The following is a 20799-nucleotide window of genomic DNA, read 5'->3' on the forward strand; positions in this document are numbered from 1 at the left end:
ACAAAGCAGCCCGCTTGATTGGCACCACGTTCACAAACATTCACTCCCTCCACCACTGACACGCAATAGCAGCAGTGTGTACCATCTACAAGATGCACTGCAGGAATTCACCAAGGCTCCTTCGACAGCACCTTCCAAACCCACGTCCACTACCATCTAGAAGGGCAAGGGCAGCTAGTTGGGAACACCACCACCTGGAAGATCCCCTCCAAGTCACTCACTATCCTGACTTGGAAATATATCACCGTTCCTTCACTGTCGCCAGGTCAAAACCCTGAAACCCCCTTCCTAACAGCACTGTGGGTGTACCTACACCATATGGACTGCAGCAGTTCAAGAAGGCAGCTCACCACCACCTTCTTAAGGGCAACTAGGAATGGGAAATAAATGCTGGCCCAGCCAGCGATGCCCACATCCCGTGAATGAATTAAAACATTTTAAAATCAAATTCTTTTGAGCTTACCCAAGATGTAAACAATAAATTTGTTGGTCTGGAAGTACAACAGATGGAAATACATTGTACAGAATTACATTAGCTAGTGGTTATCTAAATCAGGAACTTGGTGATTTAAAAAAAATTCATTCATGGGATGTGGGCATCGCTGGCTGGTATCTTGTTCTTCCGCTGCAACGCTGGACATTTTAATTGCATAAAGCTGCTGCACCAACCAGTTGTTGCTCTGCAACTGTGCTGGATGCAGGGTTTTATTTGGCCCAATTAAGTGTAATGTTTTACACACACAATTAAGTGTAATGTTTTACACACACAATTAAGTGTAATGTTTTACACACACAATTAAGTGTAATGTTTTACACACACACATACACAATTAAGTGTAATGTTTTACATACACACACACACACAATTAAGTGTAATGTTTTACACACACACACACACACACACACACACACAATTAAGTGTAATGTTTTACACACACACACAATTAAATGTAATGTTTTACACACAAACACACAATTAAGTGTAATGTTTTACACACAGACACACACACACAGACACACACACAAAATCAGGCCAGTCGGTGGCTGGTCCCTGCTCTCACGGCACTGTCTTAGGCATCTGCGCATCTTTGCAACACAACCCATATCGCCTGCTTGATCCCTTCCACCCAGTTATAAAGGTAAAGTAAAATATGTATTTTTGAGACAAAAAATTGACACTGACTACTAACCTGAGTAAGCATGCCATGGCTGAAAAGGCGAGTCAGCTTATACACCCATGTATATGCAAAAAATGCCCAGAAAAACAGGGTCATCTCAGGCCAAATTTTATGCCGTGATCTACGGTAATCAAACAGCTTGTCACTGCATCACTGGGCACAATTTATTGGTAAATGCTACTTCTACCATCCAAATTGATCACAGGATACAGAATCTTAAACCGATTCTTAATGTTCAAACCATAATCTCATTGCAACCAAAAACTAAAAGGTTTAGATATTGTAGCATGGTAGCATTTATCCAGACAGAAACTAAACAGATACCTGCGACTGTCTCAAATGTTGAAGTTGCAGGCGCAGGTCAAGAATATTCCTCCGTAAATCAAATACATTGTTTTGAATTTGTTGTTGACACGAGGCAGAAGGTTGGGCAACACCGGAAGGCTCTAAAATAATCCCAGAGCTCTTCAGTACTGTTGTACTTGTTGCACCTGCAGGGGAAAATTACCTCATTAGCATTAATAAAATAAAGAACCCTTTTCAGGGCAGGTCTAAGTATGACTACAATAATTGCAAATTTGATTCACAAAAGAGATAGTATGACTGTCTAAAAGAGCACAGCTGTTATGGATGCATGCAAGGTTGCAATTTATCATCAGTCAAATACATAATGTGAATGATCAATGACTATTGAACTAACCATAATTCAACTCTAATTAAGCAACTGCAGTGTTGTAATACTGTGCATTGCTAATTGCTACATAACATTGCTTTATACTGTGATGGAATTGCACCTGACGACAGACACAAAGAGCGTCTAAAGGTTGCATTTGCCAATGGAAATCAGTTTAAAATATCAAAATTCTGAAATAATCTTTTATGCTATACATGCAACATTAAAAGAGTTTTATACATCATTTAAGACTGGGAAATGATTTGTACAGCTTTCTAAAACTTACAAGATTTAACGATGTCTGATTTTGGAGACAACTAAAATCATTGTTAATACTTTTTCCATGATTGCTTTAATGGATATTCTGCTTCAAACGCTCTTGAATCACATTTTCACATATTACTTGATGGTAATCATCTCTGGGGCCTGTATTTCAAACTAACTCAGACAGATGGAATCAGTCTCTTTCTCTCTAATGGCTGCTAAGATCCCCAAACAAAATCAATTTAGCCCGGTCCAGTCCTTCATGAACTGGAGCCCACAGCTCAAAAGTACTCATAATTTGATATTAAATTCACAGAATCACAGAATGTTACGGTGCAGAAGGAAGCCATTTGGCCCATCGTGTCTGCACCGGCTCTCCAAATGAGCAATATGGCTTAGTACCATTCTCCTGTCTTTTCTCTGTATCCTTGCACATTAATTGAATATAAACAATCAGCTAATGCCCTCTTGAATCCCTCGATTGAGCCTGCCTCCACCACACTTCCAGGCAGTACATCCCAGACTCGAACCACTCAACTGTGTGAAAAAGTTTTTTCTCACATCACATTTGCTTCTTTTGTGAATCATTTTAAATCTGTGTCGTCTCATTCTCGAACCTTTTATGAGAGAGAACTCCATCTACTCTATCCAGCCCCCTCATGATTTTGAACATCCCTATCAAATATCATCAGCCTTCTCCTCGCCAAGAGGAACCGTCCCAATCTCTCCAAAATATCTTCATAACTGAAGTTTCTCATCCCTGGAACCATTCTTGTAAACCTCTTCTGCACTCTTTCCAATGTGTTCACATCCCTCCTGTAGTGTGGCACCCACAACTGTACACAATACTGCAGCTGAGGTCTAACTATTGTCTTATATTTTCTCAGCATAGTCTCCCTGCTCTTGTACTCTATGCCCCTATTAATAAAGCCAGGATACTGTATGCTTTAGAAACAGCTCTCTCCACTCGCCCTGCCACCTTCAATGATCTATGCACATATACACATATGCTCCTGCACCCCCTTAAGAATTGTACTTTGTTTTTTATATTGTCTCTCCCATGTTCTTCCTACCAAAATGCATCCGCCTCTCAATTCTCCACATTGAGCTTCATCTGCCACCTATCTGTCCAGTCCACCAACTTGTCTATGTCCTTTTGAAGTTCTATACTGCCCTTCTCTCAGCTCACAATGCTTCCAAGTTTCATATCATCCGCAAACTTTGAAATTGTCTCCTGCACAACCAGATCTAGATCATTAATATATAACAGGAAAAGCAAGGGTCCCAATACCAACCCCTGGGGAACTCCACTACAAACCTTCTTCCAACCCAAAAAACATCCATTGGCCATCCTCTATTTCCTATTACTCAGCCTTTTGTATCCAAGTTGCTACTGTCCCTTTTATTCCATGAACTATAACTTTTCTCACAGGTCTGTTGTGCGGCACTGTACCGAATGCCTTTCGAAAGTCCATGTATAGCACATCAACAGCATTACCCTCATCAACCTTTTCTGTTACCTCCTCAAAAAATTCCAGCAAGCTAGTTAAACACAATTTCCCCATTAGAAATCCATGCTGGCTCTTCCTAATCAACCCATGTTTTTCCATGTGGCTATTTAATTCTATCCCGAATAATTGTTTTGGGAAGCTTCCCTGCCACTGAAGTTAAACTGGCTGGTCTGTAATTGCTGGGCTTATATTTACAACCTTTTTTGAACAAGGGCGTAATGTTTATAATTCTCCAGTCCCCTGGCACTTCCTTGGAGTCTAGGGAAGGCTGAAAAATTATGGCCAGTGCAATTTCCTCCTACTTCCTTCAATATCCTTGGATGCATCTCCACCAGTCCTGGTGCCTTGTCAACTTTAAGTACCAACAGTTTATCCAGCACTTCCTCCTTATCAATTTTGAACCCTTATAGTGTGCAATCTCATTCAGAAATCCACAAGGCAAGCTGAAGTGGGAACTAGAAATGCCATCATTTCAGCAAAACAGTATGAAACTGCATCTGGCTTATACTGTATCTAATTTGAAAAAGGAGAACATTCAAAATACCCAGTTAGTCTCTCACTGAGATAAGCAGTAATTTCATCCCACAGAAAATACAACACCACTGAGTCTTCAAAATGCTTAATGGCATTAATGGCGCACACACAATAGCATTAATGGTATATGTGTCACACCTCAAAGTAACTCCTAACCCACAACTTGAAAGCAAGTCTGCTATTCATATGCAGTGAGCGACAGTGGTCACTTATACAGAATATATAGAAATGGTACAGAGGCCAGAGAAACTGATGTTCTTTTCATTAGAACAGATTAGGTTAAGAACAGATCAATAGAATTTCAGAAGTGTTTTGACAAGGTAAGTAGGAGGGTGGGCAGGAACTATTTTCCACTGGGTGACAAGTCAGTAACTAAAGGGCATACCAAGATCATTACCCACAGAATGAAGGGGGAGGTTAGCAGGATTTATTTCATGCTTGCATGCACATGGAACATTCTACTGGAAACAATGGTGGAAGCAGAATTCATGGTGGCTTTTGAAAAGGAAATTAATTTGAAGTCTCTAGGGCAGGGGAGAATGGGGCTAAGTTGATAGCTCTTTCCTGACACAAGCATGATTGGCCAAATGATTCCTTTCTGTGCTAAACAATTCTATAATTATAACAAGGAAGCAGGTTATTCAGTCCATCAGAGCTGCACTGACATTCTCGTCCACATGATCAACCTACTCTAATCCCAATGGTAAATATCAATAAAGTTTCCTTGATTTCAAAGTCCAGGTGATTTGTAAGAACAACCTCAGTACAGGACCGCGTGGAATCCTACTCATCACATTTTTCCAGTCTGAGAAATCCTGCAACCTCTATTCTTGTTTTTTGCTCACCACCTATCTCCATATCTATGTGGACATATATTGCCTTCAATACACCACTATATCTGCTCCAAGTCTCTTATCTGGGGCATTAAGTGCTGTTTTGAAAATTCACATGAACCACATTCACTACATTTCCTTTGCCTATCCTCTGCTATTTCTGTGGAGAAATCTGTAAGAGTGATGAGACACGACCTACCTCAAAGTCTTGTCACAAAACACTGCATAATCATACGTCTGTAAGAGGATACTTTAAACACTGTCCCACATTGACCCATACAAATACTGGTTCTCTCACACCAGACTGATCGACTCGGCAAAAGAAGCAATGAAACAATGTATGTCTATACATGATCTTATAGTTGTAGTCTCTGTGTTCCCATGGAAGAAAATTGAAGTGTACAAGAAAAAGTGTATTTTAGTAACTGTTGTGTTTGGTGGGTTAGAAAATTTCTGAATGTTTTATAAAGAATATCAGAAACTTAGCACAATCATATCTTGAAATAGTTCATCTTTTAAATAAATCAAAACAAGCTGCCAATTGCTTACTTATTTTCAACTAATGTTAGTTCTGGAATAAAAGTAGCTATGCTTTCATCCCAAGACAGAAAAGGGGCAAATCAAGAAACAAATATATGTTGCTGAATTTTATTAAGTTTTCAGTTACTGCCACCTGCAAGTACAGGAATTGAGCTGCAATGTCAAATGGGGACAAGTAAGCAATTATATTTGGGCTAATTAGTAGGACATGGAAATAACCCAAACTTTGCCCTGGTCAGATTCCGAGGCGCTTCAATAAAAACTGAAGTTTAAATAAAAACCATAAAACAAAGAGTTTCACGTAGAGTGTGCAAAAACATATGTGCATACACAATGCCAGTACTGTATCTCCTTTTTTTTTAACCTTGCAATTGGCTTGCATCTAGGATTGACAGCGTTACAGAGATGCTTGAGCTGGTTTCTGATGAATGGGTATATCTTATTTGTTAAGTGACGGAATCTATTTTTCTAGTTTGTCTGCTGCCAACTGAAGAACACATTCAACCTGGATGATTATACATGCTTGTTATGGGGTATGTGCATCTAATGTCAAGTTCACTTAGTCGGTGGCACTTTAACCTCCAAGTTCAGCATCACTTTCTGACTTGAGCACATAATTGAGCCTTACATTTCAATATAGTACCAATGGAATACCAGATTATTACAGCTGCTGTCCTACAAAAATGAAACATTAAACTAAAATCATTTCTCCCTGTTCTAGAAGTTTAGATGAGGAGACTGTTGAACATAAACAAGTTTCAAAGATCTTCTGATGAAAGGTTATCGACACGAAACATTAACTGTTTCTCTCTGCACAGATGCTACCAGACATGCTGAGTATTTCCAACATTTTCTGCTTTTATTTCAAAAGATCATGTTCATCTCCCGGATTGAAAATAATGTTAACCTCAAATTTTGACTGTGCCATTTCTATTGGGTGCAAAAAGTGAAAATGCATGGCAACAGAAAGAATTCTCATTGAGCAATACACATAGACATTATGCAAGCTTCAGTAAACAGCAGGTTTAAATATTGGAGGATGAAGAACAAGTACCTTGTGCCTCAGAACTGCTGCTAAGTGATGTAACTTTTAACTTCTCACTGAAATAAATAAGGAGGAACACAAATTAAACACATCAATTTTTTTTTTATATGTCAAAATATTATGTGTAATATTCTTTAGGTAGCCGAAATTGCATTACGTAGATCCTACAAAAGTTGCAAAACTGTTTCATTCTCTTACCTAGGAACTTCTTTTGCATTACTTCCCCCCTTGAACAGCGCAGACTGAACAAGACCCGTCAGACTAGCGATCTGCTTCTCCATAGCCTTCATTCGCTCCCTAAATAAAAAGAGTCATAATTCAGTTGAGTGTTAACAGCTATGTCAAATAAATACCCTATTTAAAGTTAGAATGCATTAAAGACCATTCCACAAACACTGAGGGAACAATTAAAATTCAGAACGGAACTCATTACCCTCACACTCATTACATAACATTAGGAATTTATATCATATAACTATTTTGAGCCAATACTGGTTTAAATAATAGATCACGTTTTGCAGGATTCGGGAGGATACAATACCTTGACTGGCAAAATCCATTAACTTTAGATTTTGCTTTACTATTCTTAAGATCTAGGCAACACTGACTAGACCACATTTACTATACATCTTTAGCCACCCTGAAGTGAAGTTAGTGGTTCTTCTCTTTTTAGTCCTGGTAGTGATGGTGCTAGTATGGTAGTTAGCATTTGGAGTAAATGTATCTAACTAGATAATAAAAACGCTGACAGTTTGTAACTTCACTGAAAGAAGCAACTTGTACTGCTCACAGTATGCCCACAGCAGTCTGCTCATTGCATGAAATACTTCAGCAGCAAAAAACACAAGGTGAGACAATGCATGCATAGCTAGCAACAGTAAGGAGAAACAGATTAATCAGCACAGATAAATAATATTTAAACAAAGGTTTATACAGTTATTTTTTTTAAATGCTAGTTGCAGAAGGTACTGAATATGATTCTAATAGCAGTTAGATTGACAGAGTTAGGCCATGAATAAGAAAATCCAATCACACCTTGCAAGTAATAGGCCTTTCATACCTCTGAAATAATCCACATAAATCAACCCTCTCCCAGGGAAATCCAATCATATGAAAATAGCCCACCTGTGGGACATTGGTTTGATGGGTTATACTGCTTTTTAATAGAATTTTGTGCACTTCTACTGCTCAAGATTGATTTGAACGTTGGGAAGTGATTCTAATGCCTTTGAGAGATGGGAAAAATAGCTGGTTTAGTGCAAGGCTCAAATATAATGGACAAAGCCAGAGACTTATATTGGCATCTACTGTAACAAATGCTATGGAATAGGCCAACAAGAACTACGTTCTCGATTCGGGGAGGCAGGGTGGGTGGGGAACATGTCTGCAATCATCTTTTCAAGTGGTAGAAAAGCAAAAACTTCCTAACCACTCATTTCTATGTATTAACCAAGCTCCAATGTTTTCCTCATGCAAAGCAAATCAAATCAGATTTGCAGAACCTACTGATCCAGGGCTGAGAACATGAAGGGCAACAATCAGCAGTTCCACAAGAGCACTGTTTCCACACTGTTTGGCCCCAGTATTTATGCAAGACCTCATCATAATTTGGATCCATTTCCTACCTGGCAGCCAGTCAGAATGGACAGCCTGGCCTGCAGCTGGGAGGGAACACCAGCAGCAGGAGACTGCAACTGGGGATCCTTGGGCATGATTCCCAACAACTAGGGTGGAGAGGGTGAACATCACAATTGGGGCAGTGGGGGTGGAAGAAGAATGAACTATACATTGTAGCAGGGCTGGGAAGGTCAGACACCACGGTAGAGAGGAAAAGATGCCATCTAGACTGGAGGGACATGGAGATGGGTGATCAGGATAGGGGGGAAAGAGGCATTGATTGGCAAAGGGGAGCCAGAAGCTTGCCTTGAAGGGCTGGGGAAGCACTCCTGCTTTAAGTGCTATAAAAGGCACTTACACTCCCTCCTACTGCTGGGTTTCTCAATTCTGGGGAACAAATGCAACAGCAGTCAATTGTATATATCAGGCTCCTAAATGCACTGTGGGAGCCCAATTTAAATATGTTAATACCTTCTGATGGCTCCATAAAAACAACAACAACATACACATGCACGGCAGCTTAGGCATGTGTTTTGCACATTTGGCACTTCAACCCTCTTCCACTGATTATGGGTGGGTGGGTTAAAATTGAGGCCCTTATATCTGGGCTAAGTCACACACTATCAAATGCAATTGCTAGCAAAGAACCTGTAATTCTGATCAGACTATGGCCAAGGCAGAAAAAAGTCCTATCTGGTCAGGACAGTCTAACCCAAGTTCTCCAATCATGTGATAGATTATAAACATTTTATTTCAAGGGGGTAAAGTCTCTTCAAATAAAAGCAGACTAAAAAGAAAATGAAGTGCAAAATAAAATGCAACATGAGAAGCAAGACACACCCATCACTTTAATGCAACTATGATTATACTGTACAGGAATGAAAGCTTGTCTGGCCTTCTGTGGTTTGTCTCACTCAGAAGTCAGCACAGTGCGGAGTAAAAGTTGATCAACTAACAATCATATGGATGCCATTATTATTCTGGGTTGTCAGCATAGCGAAGATAAACACAAAACAAATAATTGTACAGAATACAGACTCTCTCCCAGAATTCACTGCACTGGCACATTCATTCTGTCAGTAAAGACTCAGGTCATTTATGCAAAACAAGATAATGCATGTCATGAGAGAATTTAAAAATGCTTATGCAGCAGGGAGGAGCTGAAACCCATTACAAATGGGAGTAAATCCAAATTTACCAAAGGCAAGGAACAAAACTGCCTTTAAATGACAATAAAGGCTAATTATGCACCCATGTATGTCCTTTTAGGCTAATTGGTAGATAGCGCAGTCCATCAATCCAAACTAAATCTTGTCAGTGCTGCTCCATATTAAGAAGGCAGGGTATGCTTAGTTTAGCTTCTTGGTGCTGGTGGAGCAGGTGGTGGGGGTGCTGGGGGTAAATTTCTGTTCACTTGTCCACTGTAACTATGACAGAAGGGTCACGGAAACCCCAGGTAAAACACACACTGTTTACACAATATTCCAGGGTTTCTGTGGTGCTTCCAAAGCTACACAGCTAAGCAGGAGAATCCTTCATGGAATTTTGCCCTCAAATTGCACTGATGCAGCAAACAAACTAAAAGCCAACGTAACTCAGCCAGTTGGTCTCATTAATAGTTAGAACTGATTGCCATTATATTGATAAAAACTTTGCCACAGATCCTTTAACTAAAACATTTATTAGAAGTAAGGCAGCAGGATCTCGAGTGTCACATCTTTATTTCGCCACCAGTTTTGCTGGATTATACTGGCACTAAAAACTCCAATCTTTCTAACTTGTAACACCACATTTACCACTTAACTGTCACGAGAACCTCAACCAACATGTGGTGTGCAGACAAAGGAATTTCTGCGTTTGTATCCTGATCTGTGCTAAGTTACCTTATTTGGGATACAGCAATGGTAAGGGTACTACCATTGGGCTCATTATTCCAGAACTGCTGAAGCAACAAATGGAGGTGGGGTGGCGGAGAAATCAAATTGCATTCCCACTTGTTTGCTATTCAATGACTCCTGCTGGTGTGCATTGGTCTGTAACTCAGCCATGCACAGAATAAATTCACTGAGCAAGCCATTGGGAAAACTAATTTAGGTCTGGTCCAGTACAGCTAGCAGCTCATCAAATCCAGTGACCATGTTGTTCAAACAATTTAACAATTGAACATTTGCATGCAAAGCCCCATGTGACCATCCAAGTTAAATTCAAGCACCTTTAACCAAGAAAACTTCAAGCATTGACAAAATAAAATCCAATTAAGACAAATGCTCATCATTTATATTGCTGTACATTTTATGCCTCACGCCCTCCTGGAGTATGTAACAGATTTCCCAATTTGTTTTTATTTTATAGGCGTGGTTATGGAATTTCATATGGAAAAAGTTATAGCACAAAAATTACAGTAAGTAGTTGAAATAACTTTGATTGAACATTTCTAGTGGCTAGACTGTCATTTTATGATTAATGGGCTGTTAAATGGGCTTCTTTAGGTGAGCATTTATGAGAACGGTTATTAATCTCCTGAGCTATTTTTGTGCACACTTGAAACTTGCCATCATTATAATTTCTTTCAACAGGCTCCCACAATAATGGAGAAGTAGAAATTGAAGCTTTTATGAACCTGTACATTTGTAGCTTGAGTATTTAAATCTCAGCCAGCTGTGACTTGTGTTTGGCCGGAGTATTTGATTCCTGGTACCATTTGAAACAATACCGACATATAGAAAACGATGAGAGAAAATAAGCTATCAATTTATTACATGGATCTTCAGCCATCTCTCCATCTGCTGCAAGGGTTACTTTCATAGATGTTAACAATTCAGTTACTTACTGAATTTAGTGAGAACAAATGTATATTTAAATCTCTTAGCAGAAAAACAAAGATGTGCTGAATCCTGGGATATTGTTATGACACTACTGCACTGTACCTCAGTTGTTATTTTAGGTATCTTGTTCATCAGATGTCCCACCTTAACTAAATAAAAATGCTTCATACAAGCATTAATACAGCCTCCTCACTTTCATTTGTGACTTACGTTAGTAGCGTCCTATGGCAAGAGGGGGAAAAATAAATAGAAACAGAATGTGGACCTTCCTATATTACAGCAAAATGCATCAGTATTGTGAGCAGATACAAACCTATTGTGCTGACTGAAAGATTGAAGAAATTAAAAACAGAAATCCACCAATAAGCACTATTCCTCAAAGAGCAGAACACTCAGTGAAACAGAACTCTGTATGACCACTCCCGGTCGTTTCTAACCAATCCAGAAGAGAAATTGGGCAGGGCTGACCTTGCCTGTTAACTTGATCAGTTGGGGAGTTTTTAAATAGCACCTTGTTAGTATATTGCATTGGTTCTCCAGTGCATTGGAGCCAGGAGCATAAAGGTGTATATTTGCAGCTACAGTTGCCTACATTTTGATGGTGCTGTTGAACCTACAGGAAGAAAAATTATGAAAGAGTCACCAAGGTCTGTTTGTTCACATGGTTCAAATGGCTGACAGGATCACCACTGGTAGAGGTCAGTGGGCGGGTTGTTTTCCCTGGCTAAACCATGACACCAAGAGGTTAGCAGACAAGATAAATAACATTTCATGAGAAAATAAATTAGATGAAACTGCTTAAGTGGACATAAATGCCAAGCAAAGTGTTTAAAGTAAATGTACAAACCAGCCAGCCTGTCCACATCAGTATGGGAAGGGTTTAGAATTCTCACTTTCAAAGTAATTATACACCTGAAAGAGCTTTACTGCACACTGTGATTTGGGTAAAGGTTCTTGGCATTTATTCACTTCTTCAGATCTGGAAGATGAAGGTGTAAAGCTGCTGCTAAATAATCCTTTGGTGATCACAGAGATGGCACACAATGGAGAACAACATTAGCCGTATAATCCACAATAAAGGACTTCAAGTGTGGTCTAACCAAGGCTTTATACAAATCACAGAATCGTCACAGCGCAGGAGGCAGCCATTCAGCCCATCATGTCTGCACCCGCTCTCCAAATGAGCAATTCATCTGGTGCCAATTCCCGGCCTTCTCCCCATAAGCTTACACATTGTTCCTTTTCAGATAACTGTCTAATCCTCTCTGAATGCTTCAATTGAACCTGCCTCCACCACACACTCAGTGTATTCCAGACTTTAACCACTCGCTGCATGAAAAGGCTTTTTCATGTTGCTTTTGCTTCTTTTGTCAATTACTTTAAATCTGTGCCCCCTCGTTCTCAATTCATGATTGGGTGCAGTTTCTCCCTATCTACTCTGTCAAGACCCCTCATGATTTTAATACCTCTATCAAATCACCTCTCAACCTTCTCTTCTCCAAGGAAAAGGTTCCTAACTTTTCCAATCTACCTTCATAACTGAAGTCCTTCATCCCTGGAGTCATTCTTATGAATCGTTTCTGCATTGTCTTCAATGCCTTCACATTCTTCCTAAATTGTGATTCCCAGAACTGGATGCAATACTACAGCTGAGGCCGAACTGGTGTTTTATGCAAGTTCAACATATAAACTCTATGCCCCTATGAATAAAGCTTTGGAAACTGTATGGTTAATTAACCATTCTCTCAACTTTTTCTGCCACCTTCAATTAATTATGCACATATACAAGCTTAACATTGCTTTACAAACAAATCCCAGTGCTTTATTTGCATTTTATAGTTAACCTGTGGTTTTTTCGAATGATTTGTGAATCTGTATCCCTAGAGCCCACTGCTCCTTCACCCCATTTAGAAACTCATTTATGTGTCCTTCAATTCTTTCTATTAAAATGCATCACCTCAGACTTGCCCATATTGAAATTGATTTGCATTTAATCATTCTGCAAATTTATTGACATGGGATCTTGTATTTTGTTACAGTCTTCCCTCCCACCATTTCGTGTAATTTGCAAATTTTGAAACTGTATTTCTGATTCCCAAGTCCAAATCATTTATGTATATGGTGAACAACTGTGGTAATAGCACCAATCCTTGTGAAACACTACTTCCCACCATTTGCAAGTCTGAATAAATATCCTTAACCCCAATTCTGTTTTGCAGATAGCTTGCTATCCACTCTGCTACTCGTCTCCTGACGTTACAAGCTCTGGCCTTAGTAATACATAGTAGAGACTCATCGCTAAGTATATGACATCTACTACATTACCATTACCTAGCTCCTCTGCACGGCTTTTCCTTTGGAAATCCATGTTAACTATTCTTTATTCAAAGATATATCATAAAAATATTTTGAAACTGAAAATATAATAAAGATCCTACTGTGACCTACTGTGGATGATGATACGAATGTTGCCAAGATGGTTATTTTGAGTACAAAATTCTGACCTAGTGCAAATATTTTAGAAAAGTATTAACAAATTTGCCAGAACTTAGTCGCACTAATGGGAAATGAACTTAACTGGTTTTGTTAATTCACTATTTAACAGTTTAGCTGAAACTTATCAAATTTACCCATGGCAAGCAGTCATCATCTTGAACTGTTTATTTCCATTTCCAATCTCTTTTACCTGGTTTCCGGGTCATTAGGTTTTCCAGGTGCGCTGTTGTATGCCGGCGTTTGCTTGTCAGCCGAGAAAGGGACTACATCCGAAATGGAAGGTGAGGAAGCAGCACTGCGTGACTTGATTGCTGCGGTTTCCATAGCAAGAGATGTCCCAGAATCCTTCCTGAGGGAGCTACGTACGGAAGAGGACCTGTCAAGTTGAACAGGATGACCCATGTGGGTACTCTGTCCATGAATATCCATTAAGCGCATGTCACTTATCTTCTGAGGAGAAGGCGGTGGTGTTTTGGAGCCAACCGATGGTATATAACTGTCAGAATATTTTCTGGGCTTTATTCTGTATAGTGATTGCTCCATTATGTCAGCCTGCACATTGGTGTTTGGGTATGCATTGCCAGACCTCAATGAAGGGCGGTGGTATAGGATATGGTCCGGCATGTCCCCAGGAATTCCAGTGTTGGATGAAGCAATACTCATTCGTCCATCATGATACATGTAAGGATCAGCGTACAGACCTTCGTTTCGGAAAGGGGCAATATTTTTACCGCTCAAGTCCTCATCTGGTTTTACATCTCTTCTTTCCAAGATGGCGCTCGGGCTGGGGGATATGGACCTTGATGTTGGCATACTAGACAGTCTGTCCCTGGGAACAGTGGCACTGCCTGGCATAGGTATGGTGCGCCCTCCATTATACGGAATTCTGGATGGAGAAGATGGCATTGATTGAGCTATTGGTGGTGAACTTGGTGGTCCATGGGGAAGAGGGCCGTGGTGGCGGAAGGAGGGAGGGGCTTCTTTTGCATGAACCAGCTCCCTCTGCATCTGTAAGAAAAGAATTAAAAACCATAGTTAAGCTTGAATCAGTAAGACCATTTCCATAGCATGTGTGAGGACTTGTATTCAAATGAAAGGTGCTGATGGGTTGCATGGCACATGGTTACTCTTGTGCCATTCACTAAGAACGTATGCCGACTAATCCTGCTCATGTTTCAATCCGAGCTACACTAAGCAGGATGCAACATTTCACACTGTGATGGGCAACAGTAACTAGGTGAGAAAATTAACGGAGAGCACAATATCAGGACAATCTCTGAAGCAAGTTACAAGGGTAATCAGAAACATGGGAAATCATCTCTAAACAAGCTGTAACCCCCAGCCATTGGCAGAAGACATTAGGTAAGGTAGAGTAAAAGGACATATAAAAAGAAAAATCTACCCCTCCTTGTGTTTCCAGATTCCCTTTACCAAATGCTCCCATCCTCTAAAGGCATTTTCCCCGGCCCCTCTACAAGCACCACAGACAACTCATGGAGGTGTTACATCCAGAGACCCTCCAACTCCAGTGCTGACCAACTCTGGTACCTACCACAATGTTCCATCTCCTCTCCATTGCCCATCCATCCGCAGGCTGTCATTCACTCTGAACTCCCCACTACAGCCAAACCTGGGCTCCCTCCATAGTGCCGCTGGATACAAAGACCTTCCCTAATTCTAATGCAACCCAGGTTGTCCAACCTCCCATGTCCCCAATTCCCTGAAGCCTGGCCTCACCACCCTCCCGTACACCCCATGCCCACTGTGCCAACCCACAGGCTTTTGCCTATCCTAAAAGAACAGCCACATCGCAAAAATCCTCTAGTAAGACCTCAGATCCCGCCCAAGTGCTACTAAACTCCAGGTGCTTCTTATGAACTATTACCACATCCAGACCCACACCCAGACACACTCCCAATGCCAACAAATTCCAGCAGTTTTTGCACAACCCCTGCCTACACCCAGGCATCTGTAATCTGCTAACTAATTCCCAGTTTTCCTGTGTATTGTAACTTGCGAAAAACAAAGATGGAAAGCAAATACTTCTTGGGTTGAATGAGGCAAGACTTCACCCATAATGAATTTAAAAGTTTGACATAAAAAAAATCAGAATTGCACAACTGGATCCCCAAAATCCCAGAATCTCAGTCATTAACACTGATTATAACCCATTTGTAAAAGTACAATTGATGATGCAATCTGTGATATAACAGCTTCATGCCTATCCTCTGATTCACTAAGTAATGCCACAGGAAATTCAGTAATAATTTGTGTGGTTAACCCACACTGCACAATAACCAAGCTCTGGTGTCACAGCTTTGTTATGCAAATTTGTACACCACACTTAAAGATATTGGCTCATTAACATTTACTCCACTTCAATTCAAATTTCTTCCAAGACAAGTAGACAGAAAAATTTAAATGATAATTTATTCACATACAAATGTCTTAGCAAAAGGAAGGTGAACCAACAAGATGTATAAATCAGGTCAAAAACACCACTTCAAAGTTTCTTCACCTGCCTTTGCCTCAAGTAAGTTTGTTAAGTACAGGCTCAAATGACATTTAACAAAATGGAGTATGTAATTTTTATTATTAAAGTATAAAAATTAAACTTCATATACAATTTCCATTTGCATCTGAATGCCGAGTTGCCCTTTGGTGGTAGTGGATAGGCCTTCGTAAGGAACCACTGCTCCCACAATTATGTCAGACAGAGAATTCCAGGCAGGGAAGTCGATTACACCAAAGCAGGGTTTTTAAGGTTATGCATTCAAATTATAAATAATTACAGCCTACAGAAAATGCTTCCTTTTCCTATTTTAGATGTCAAATTATGCCTGCTTTTAAGCTTTCACAGCACTTGCGTCTGTTTGAACATTTTTTTTTCAAAAACAGGCCAGAGCAACATATTGAATAATCTCAAATCAAAACTACTTCCAACTTCTCTTTAGCTTCAGAGTTTAGCACAGACACACACAAGCAACTGATTGAAGCATCTGCTTCTTTTTGTTTATATGTAGAATTCCAAAACAATGATTTACATAAAGTTTTAATTCTGCAGACTCACTATTTCACTGCACCAAACCCCAACAACTTCAAAAGAACTTAAGAAAAACGTACTATTACATAATACCTTTAAACTTAGAAAAGGTTTTTGGGCGATTGTGGATTTTTAATACCTTTTTGAACTCGAGAAATATCTTAAAACACAAAGTGGAGCAAACATTTGTATATATTTGAAAACTGTAGTGTCCCTTCTCAAGCCTATTGCCGGGGAGACGACAATAACAAATCTCGTAACATAAATCTCACAGTAAGCTGGCTACTATAACTCCTTTTATATTGAAACATTAAATAGTAAAAATACGATATACAGAAAAGGGAAACCACAACTGCTCATTAATATTAGTATTTTATCCGACATAATTATGTGAAATAGAAAACCTGTGGGGTCCAGGCAATTGCATTTTCATTTTGGAAGTTACCTGAGTTATCCTTAACAATTTCACCACCAGAATTTATAAACATGTTAAATAACAGTTGAACTTGATGAAACTTACTGTTCACATGATCACAATTAATTTAATTAGTATCGACAGTCTAGGAAACATCTTTAAATGGCTCATTAATCAGTCTCTATGAACATCATCATTTATTTGCACAGAAGACAAGGCACCGAGGAAAGGGAACCCAAAGGCATGGGCAGTCCAACACACCAGCACCTGTCACCACGTTGACACTTGCCTTTACAGGAAGTTCCTAATGCCTGCTTGGGATTTGGTGAAAGGGTCCAACACCAAGTAAAGAAACTCCCACAGTGTTCAAATAAATCAGTGGGTGAAAATGATCTCTACCAGTCTGGCAGCATCGGTGTCATGTCTTAGTGTGTTACTACGGATTCACATTGGTAGAAGTTCACAGGCAACACAACTTTGAGTCAGAGCTGGACAAAAGAAAATTGTAAACCGTTGCATGCAGATTTCACAATTGTTGTAGTGTGATGTATGTCCATTAGAATAGAGACAGACAACTTCCTAAAGCTAAACTTAAGTCACATGAAATCATGTGAAGTTAAAGGCAGTGTCTATCACCACATGAGTTTAAAGCCTATTTCAACAAACAGTTGGAGTCTGCAATAAGCCTCATCTTGTGATCAAACACCTTGTTATGCCCTGGAGTGCAGAATTAAATTATTTCTTTTCCAGTTCACTCATTTCCTGAGGAATAAAGACTTGCTCAAGCAAAGAGTTAAGATCAATTTTACACCCAGATGAGCTAAATAGATTACGTTAAAATTGTCAGTTGAAAAAAACTTCATGCCAGTGTCCTAAGCTCAGTGGGAAAAAACCCTCGTCAAAGTTTTACAGACTGAGCATATGGCACTTTTTATGAGCTCAGGATATCCCAAAGTGCTTTAAAGCCAATGAAGTACTTTTTGAAACATAGTCACTGTTAGAATGCACAAAACAAGCAGCCAGTCTGCGCACAGCAAGCTCCCACAAGCTGCAATGTAATAATGATCAGATAACCTAATTTATTTTAGCGATATTAATTGAGGGTTAAGCATTGGCCATTACATTGGGAATTACTCTTTTATTCTTCTTTGGTACGCTGCCATGGGAACTAATTCTGTCCATCTGAATGGGCAGACAGGGCCTTGGTTTAACATTTCATCTGAAAGACGACACCTCTGACAATGCTGCACTAGATGTGGCAGTCCAAGTTTTTGTGATCAAGTCTTTGGGGTGGGGTTTAAACCCACAGCCTTCTGACTCAAAGAGGCAAGAATGCTACCAGCTGAACCACAGTTGACACCAGAACCAAGCAATCAAATACAGCAGTAATGTGTTACATAATTTCCTGGTAGCCAAAAATTGAAATTGCAAAATGGGTGCAATTTGGATGTTGTGCATGATATATAAAAACAGGTTAAGCTATATTTGTTTTATTGGAAGACGTGGGATATTTGTGCAAGCTTAATGCTTCAATGTTAACTTATATTGGGTCTAAAGCAATTGCTTAGCAAATGTCAGGAGTTGCTTTCCAGCATATTGATTGCTGTCCTCTAGTACAGAAATTTAAAATGTGGGGGGAGATTATTCAACCTTTTGCACTGATTCTTTAAGTGTCAACTGTGGCCTAGTGAACTGACATTCCCATGCTGTACTAAAGGAGTACTGTACTGTCAGAGGTGCAGTTTTATGGATGAGACATTAAACAGAGGCCCTGGCTGCTCTCTCAGGTGGCAATATTTTGAAGAAGAGCATGCCCCCAGCGTTCTGGCCAATCTTTATCCCTTAATCAACACATGGACTGCAGCGGTTCAAGAAGACAGCTCACTACCACCTTCAAGAGCAGTAAATGCTGACCTTGACAGCAATATCCACATCCCAAGAATGAATAAAAAGATTAATTTAAAAAAGATCTGACCATTATTACATTGCTACTTGTGAGAGCTTGCAGTGCGCAAACTAGCTATCCGTTTCCCGCATTGTCACAATGACTATACCTTGAAAATTAGTTTCCTGGCTGTAAAGCACTTTGGGACATCCTGAGTTCATGAAAGGTGCTATATAAATACAAAGTTTTCCTTATTTTTGGCCCAATGTTCATTTAGTACTCTCAAACTCCAAGTATGTAAATTTCACAGAGAGAAATATAAAATACTAACACTCGATTAAAAATATTCAAAGGAACATAAATGAGCATGCAAGTTGAGGAAGGGTGGGTTGAAAGAGACAACTGAAAGAAGATTGTGTGATGTGAGGAAGTTTGGTGAAGGCAGTTTTTCTCCTATTTGTGTGGATTGAGAATATCCTTAGCTGGGCCATGTGAATGAGGGGCAGGTGTGTGCTAAGCTTTTACCCTTTCCTGAATCCTCCCACCATCCACTTTATTAGTTAAAGCTGTGTCTTCCTCGGGAGGGTGTAGGGGGAAGGGGGTAATAAAAAAAGGTACAGAACTGCACTTATCTTTCTTCAATTTGACATCCTCACCCCATGAGCCAAGAGCTTGGGCCAGTGGGGGTTAGAAGGTAACAACGGGGCGTTGATCGGGAGAAGCTGGAAGAAAAAGGAGGTGGGAGGCCAGAAATACCCATTCTTGCCTCATGAATAGCTATGCTGGGATTGGGTCTAACAAAAAAGATGCAGGCCCAGTTCTAAATCCTGGGGAAGCCCCAGAAAATTTTGGGGAAGGGAAAGAAGAGTGTCAGGAGTATGTTTCTTTTTCCTCTGCCCTGTACCTGCGGATCTCCAAGGCACAGGGCAGAGGAAGGCTTACCTGCTAAATGATATACAACATTTTCTCTCTCTGATTTGGTAATACCAAAAGGTGGGTATTGGGAACTTTAATGTTTTTGGTTATCAGGTTTGCTTTGTCCGGCGAATGCTAGCTGCACCCTAGATATCAACACATTAGTTGGTGCTTGAAAAAATATAGGCAGAGAGACCGACTAACTGAACAAACACTGGTGGTTTATTGGAACTAAGAACAGGACACTAACACCATGGGGAGAATTTTCCCCGTCCAGGGTGGGAGGGGTTGTGAGGGAGTGGGCACAAACCGGATGGGCGCCCCCGATCGGGTCCGTGCCGCCATTTTACATGGGCTGGCTAATTAAGGCCCACACAGCGTGATGCGCGCCCGGAAGTGCTGAGCACTCTCTGTGCGAGCGGGGGAGATTCAGAGTTGGGGCCGGAACTCTTTTGCGCATGCACGCGAAAGAGTGCAGAGATCTCCAAGGCACAAAGGTGCCTCAGGGAGATTAGTTTAAGTTTCAAAAATTTAAGTAGAGAAAAGGAAAAATTTTAGGATATCCCCTCATGCGACAGTGTCACATGAGCTGGGATATGTCAATGACCATTAATGGAAAATGTTATTAAATTTATAAACCTTTCATGAAACCTCGTCCCGCCCATGGATGAGGTTCCATGAAAAGTGCAAAGGCCGCCTGGGCTCTTTGCCTGCTCACCAACCTTAAGGTTGGATGGGCAGCTCAGTTTATTAGTTTAATTGAGTTTTTAAATGGCCTTAATAGGCCTTTGACAGTTCGGTGGGCGCGCAGCCGCTTAACTGAAAACCTAAATGATGCACGGTGACGTCGGGACGCCCACCCAGCGTCACCACATGTCATTTCACGCCTCACGCTCGCCGAGCCAAAAATTCAGGCCCATGTGTGCTTCTTCAATCACCTTCAGCTCTAGACTTGCTATTACCCAAGAAACCCGTGTTGTGTAGCGATTGGTCAATACAGTCACACGGTCAATTAACTACATTCT

General features: G+C 40.3%; 1 protein-coding gene across 16 annotated transcripts in view; it reads right to left on the minus strand.

The window, feature by feature from the left end:
* Nucleotides 1-20799, minus strand: part of LOC144678302 (sickle tail protein-like) — a 599821-nt gene that overhangs the window by 63758 nt on the left and 515264 nt on the right. For all 16 annotated transcript variants that reach the window (XM_078538135.1, XM_078538149.1, XM_078538129.1 and 13 more), the window contains 4 exons: nt 13707-14524; nt 6777-6875; nt 6588-6634; nt 1503-1669 (listed from right to left, as the gene is read on the minus strand). In XM_078538135.1, the coding sequence (XP_078394261.1) occupies nt 1503-1669; nt 6588-6634; nt 6777-6875; nt 13707-14524 (1131 nt within the window). The remainder of the gene's footprint in view (nt 1-1502; nt 1670-6587; nt 6635-6776; nt 6876-13706; nt 14525-20799) is intronic.

Source organism: Cetorhinus maximus, chromosome 3 (genome assembly GCF_964194155.1).
Source record: "Cetorhinus maximus chromosome 3, sCetMax3.hap1.1, whole genome shotgun sequence".
In the NCBI taxonomy this organism is placed as follows: domain Eukaryota; kingdom Metazoa; phylum Chordata; class Chondrichthyes; order Lamniformes; family Cetorhinidae; genus Cetorhinus; species Cetorhinus maximus.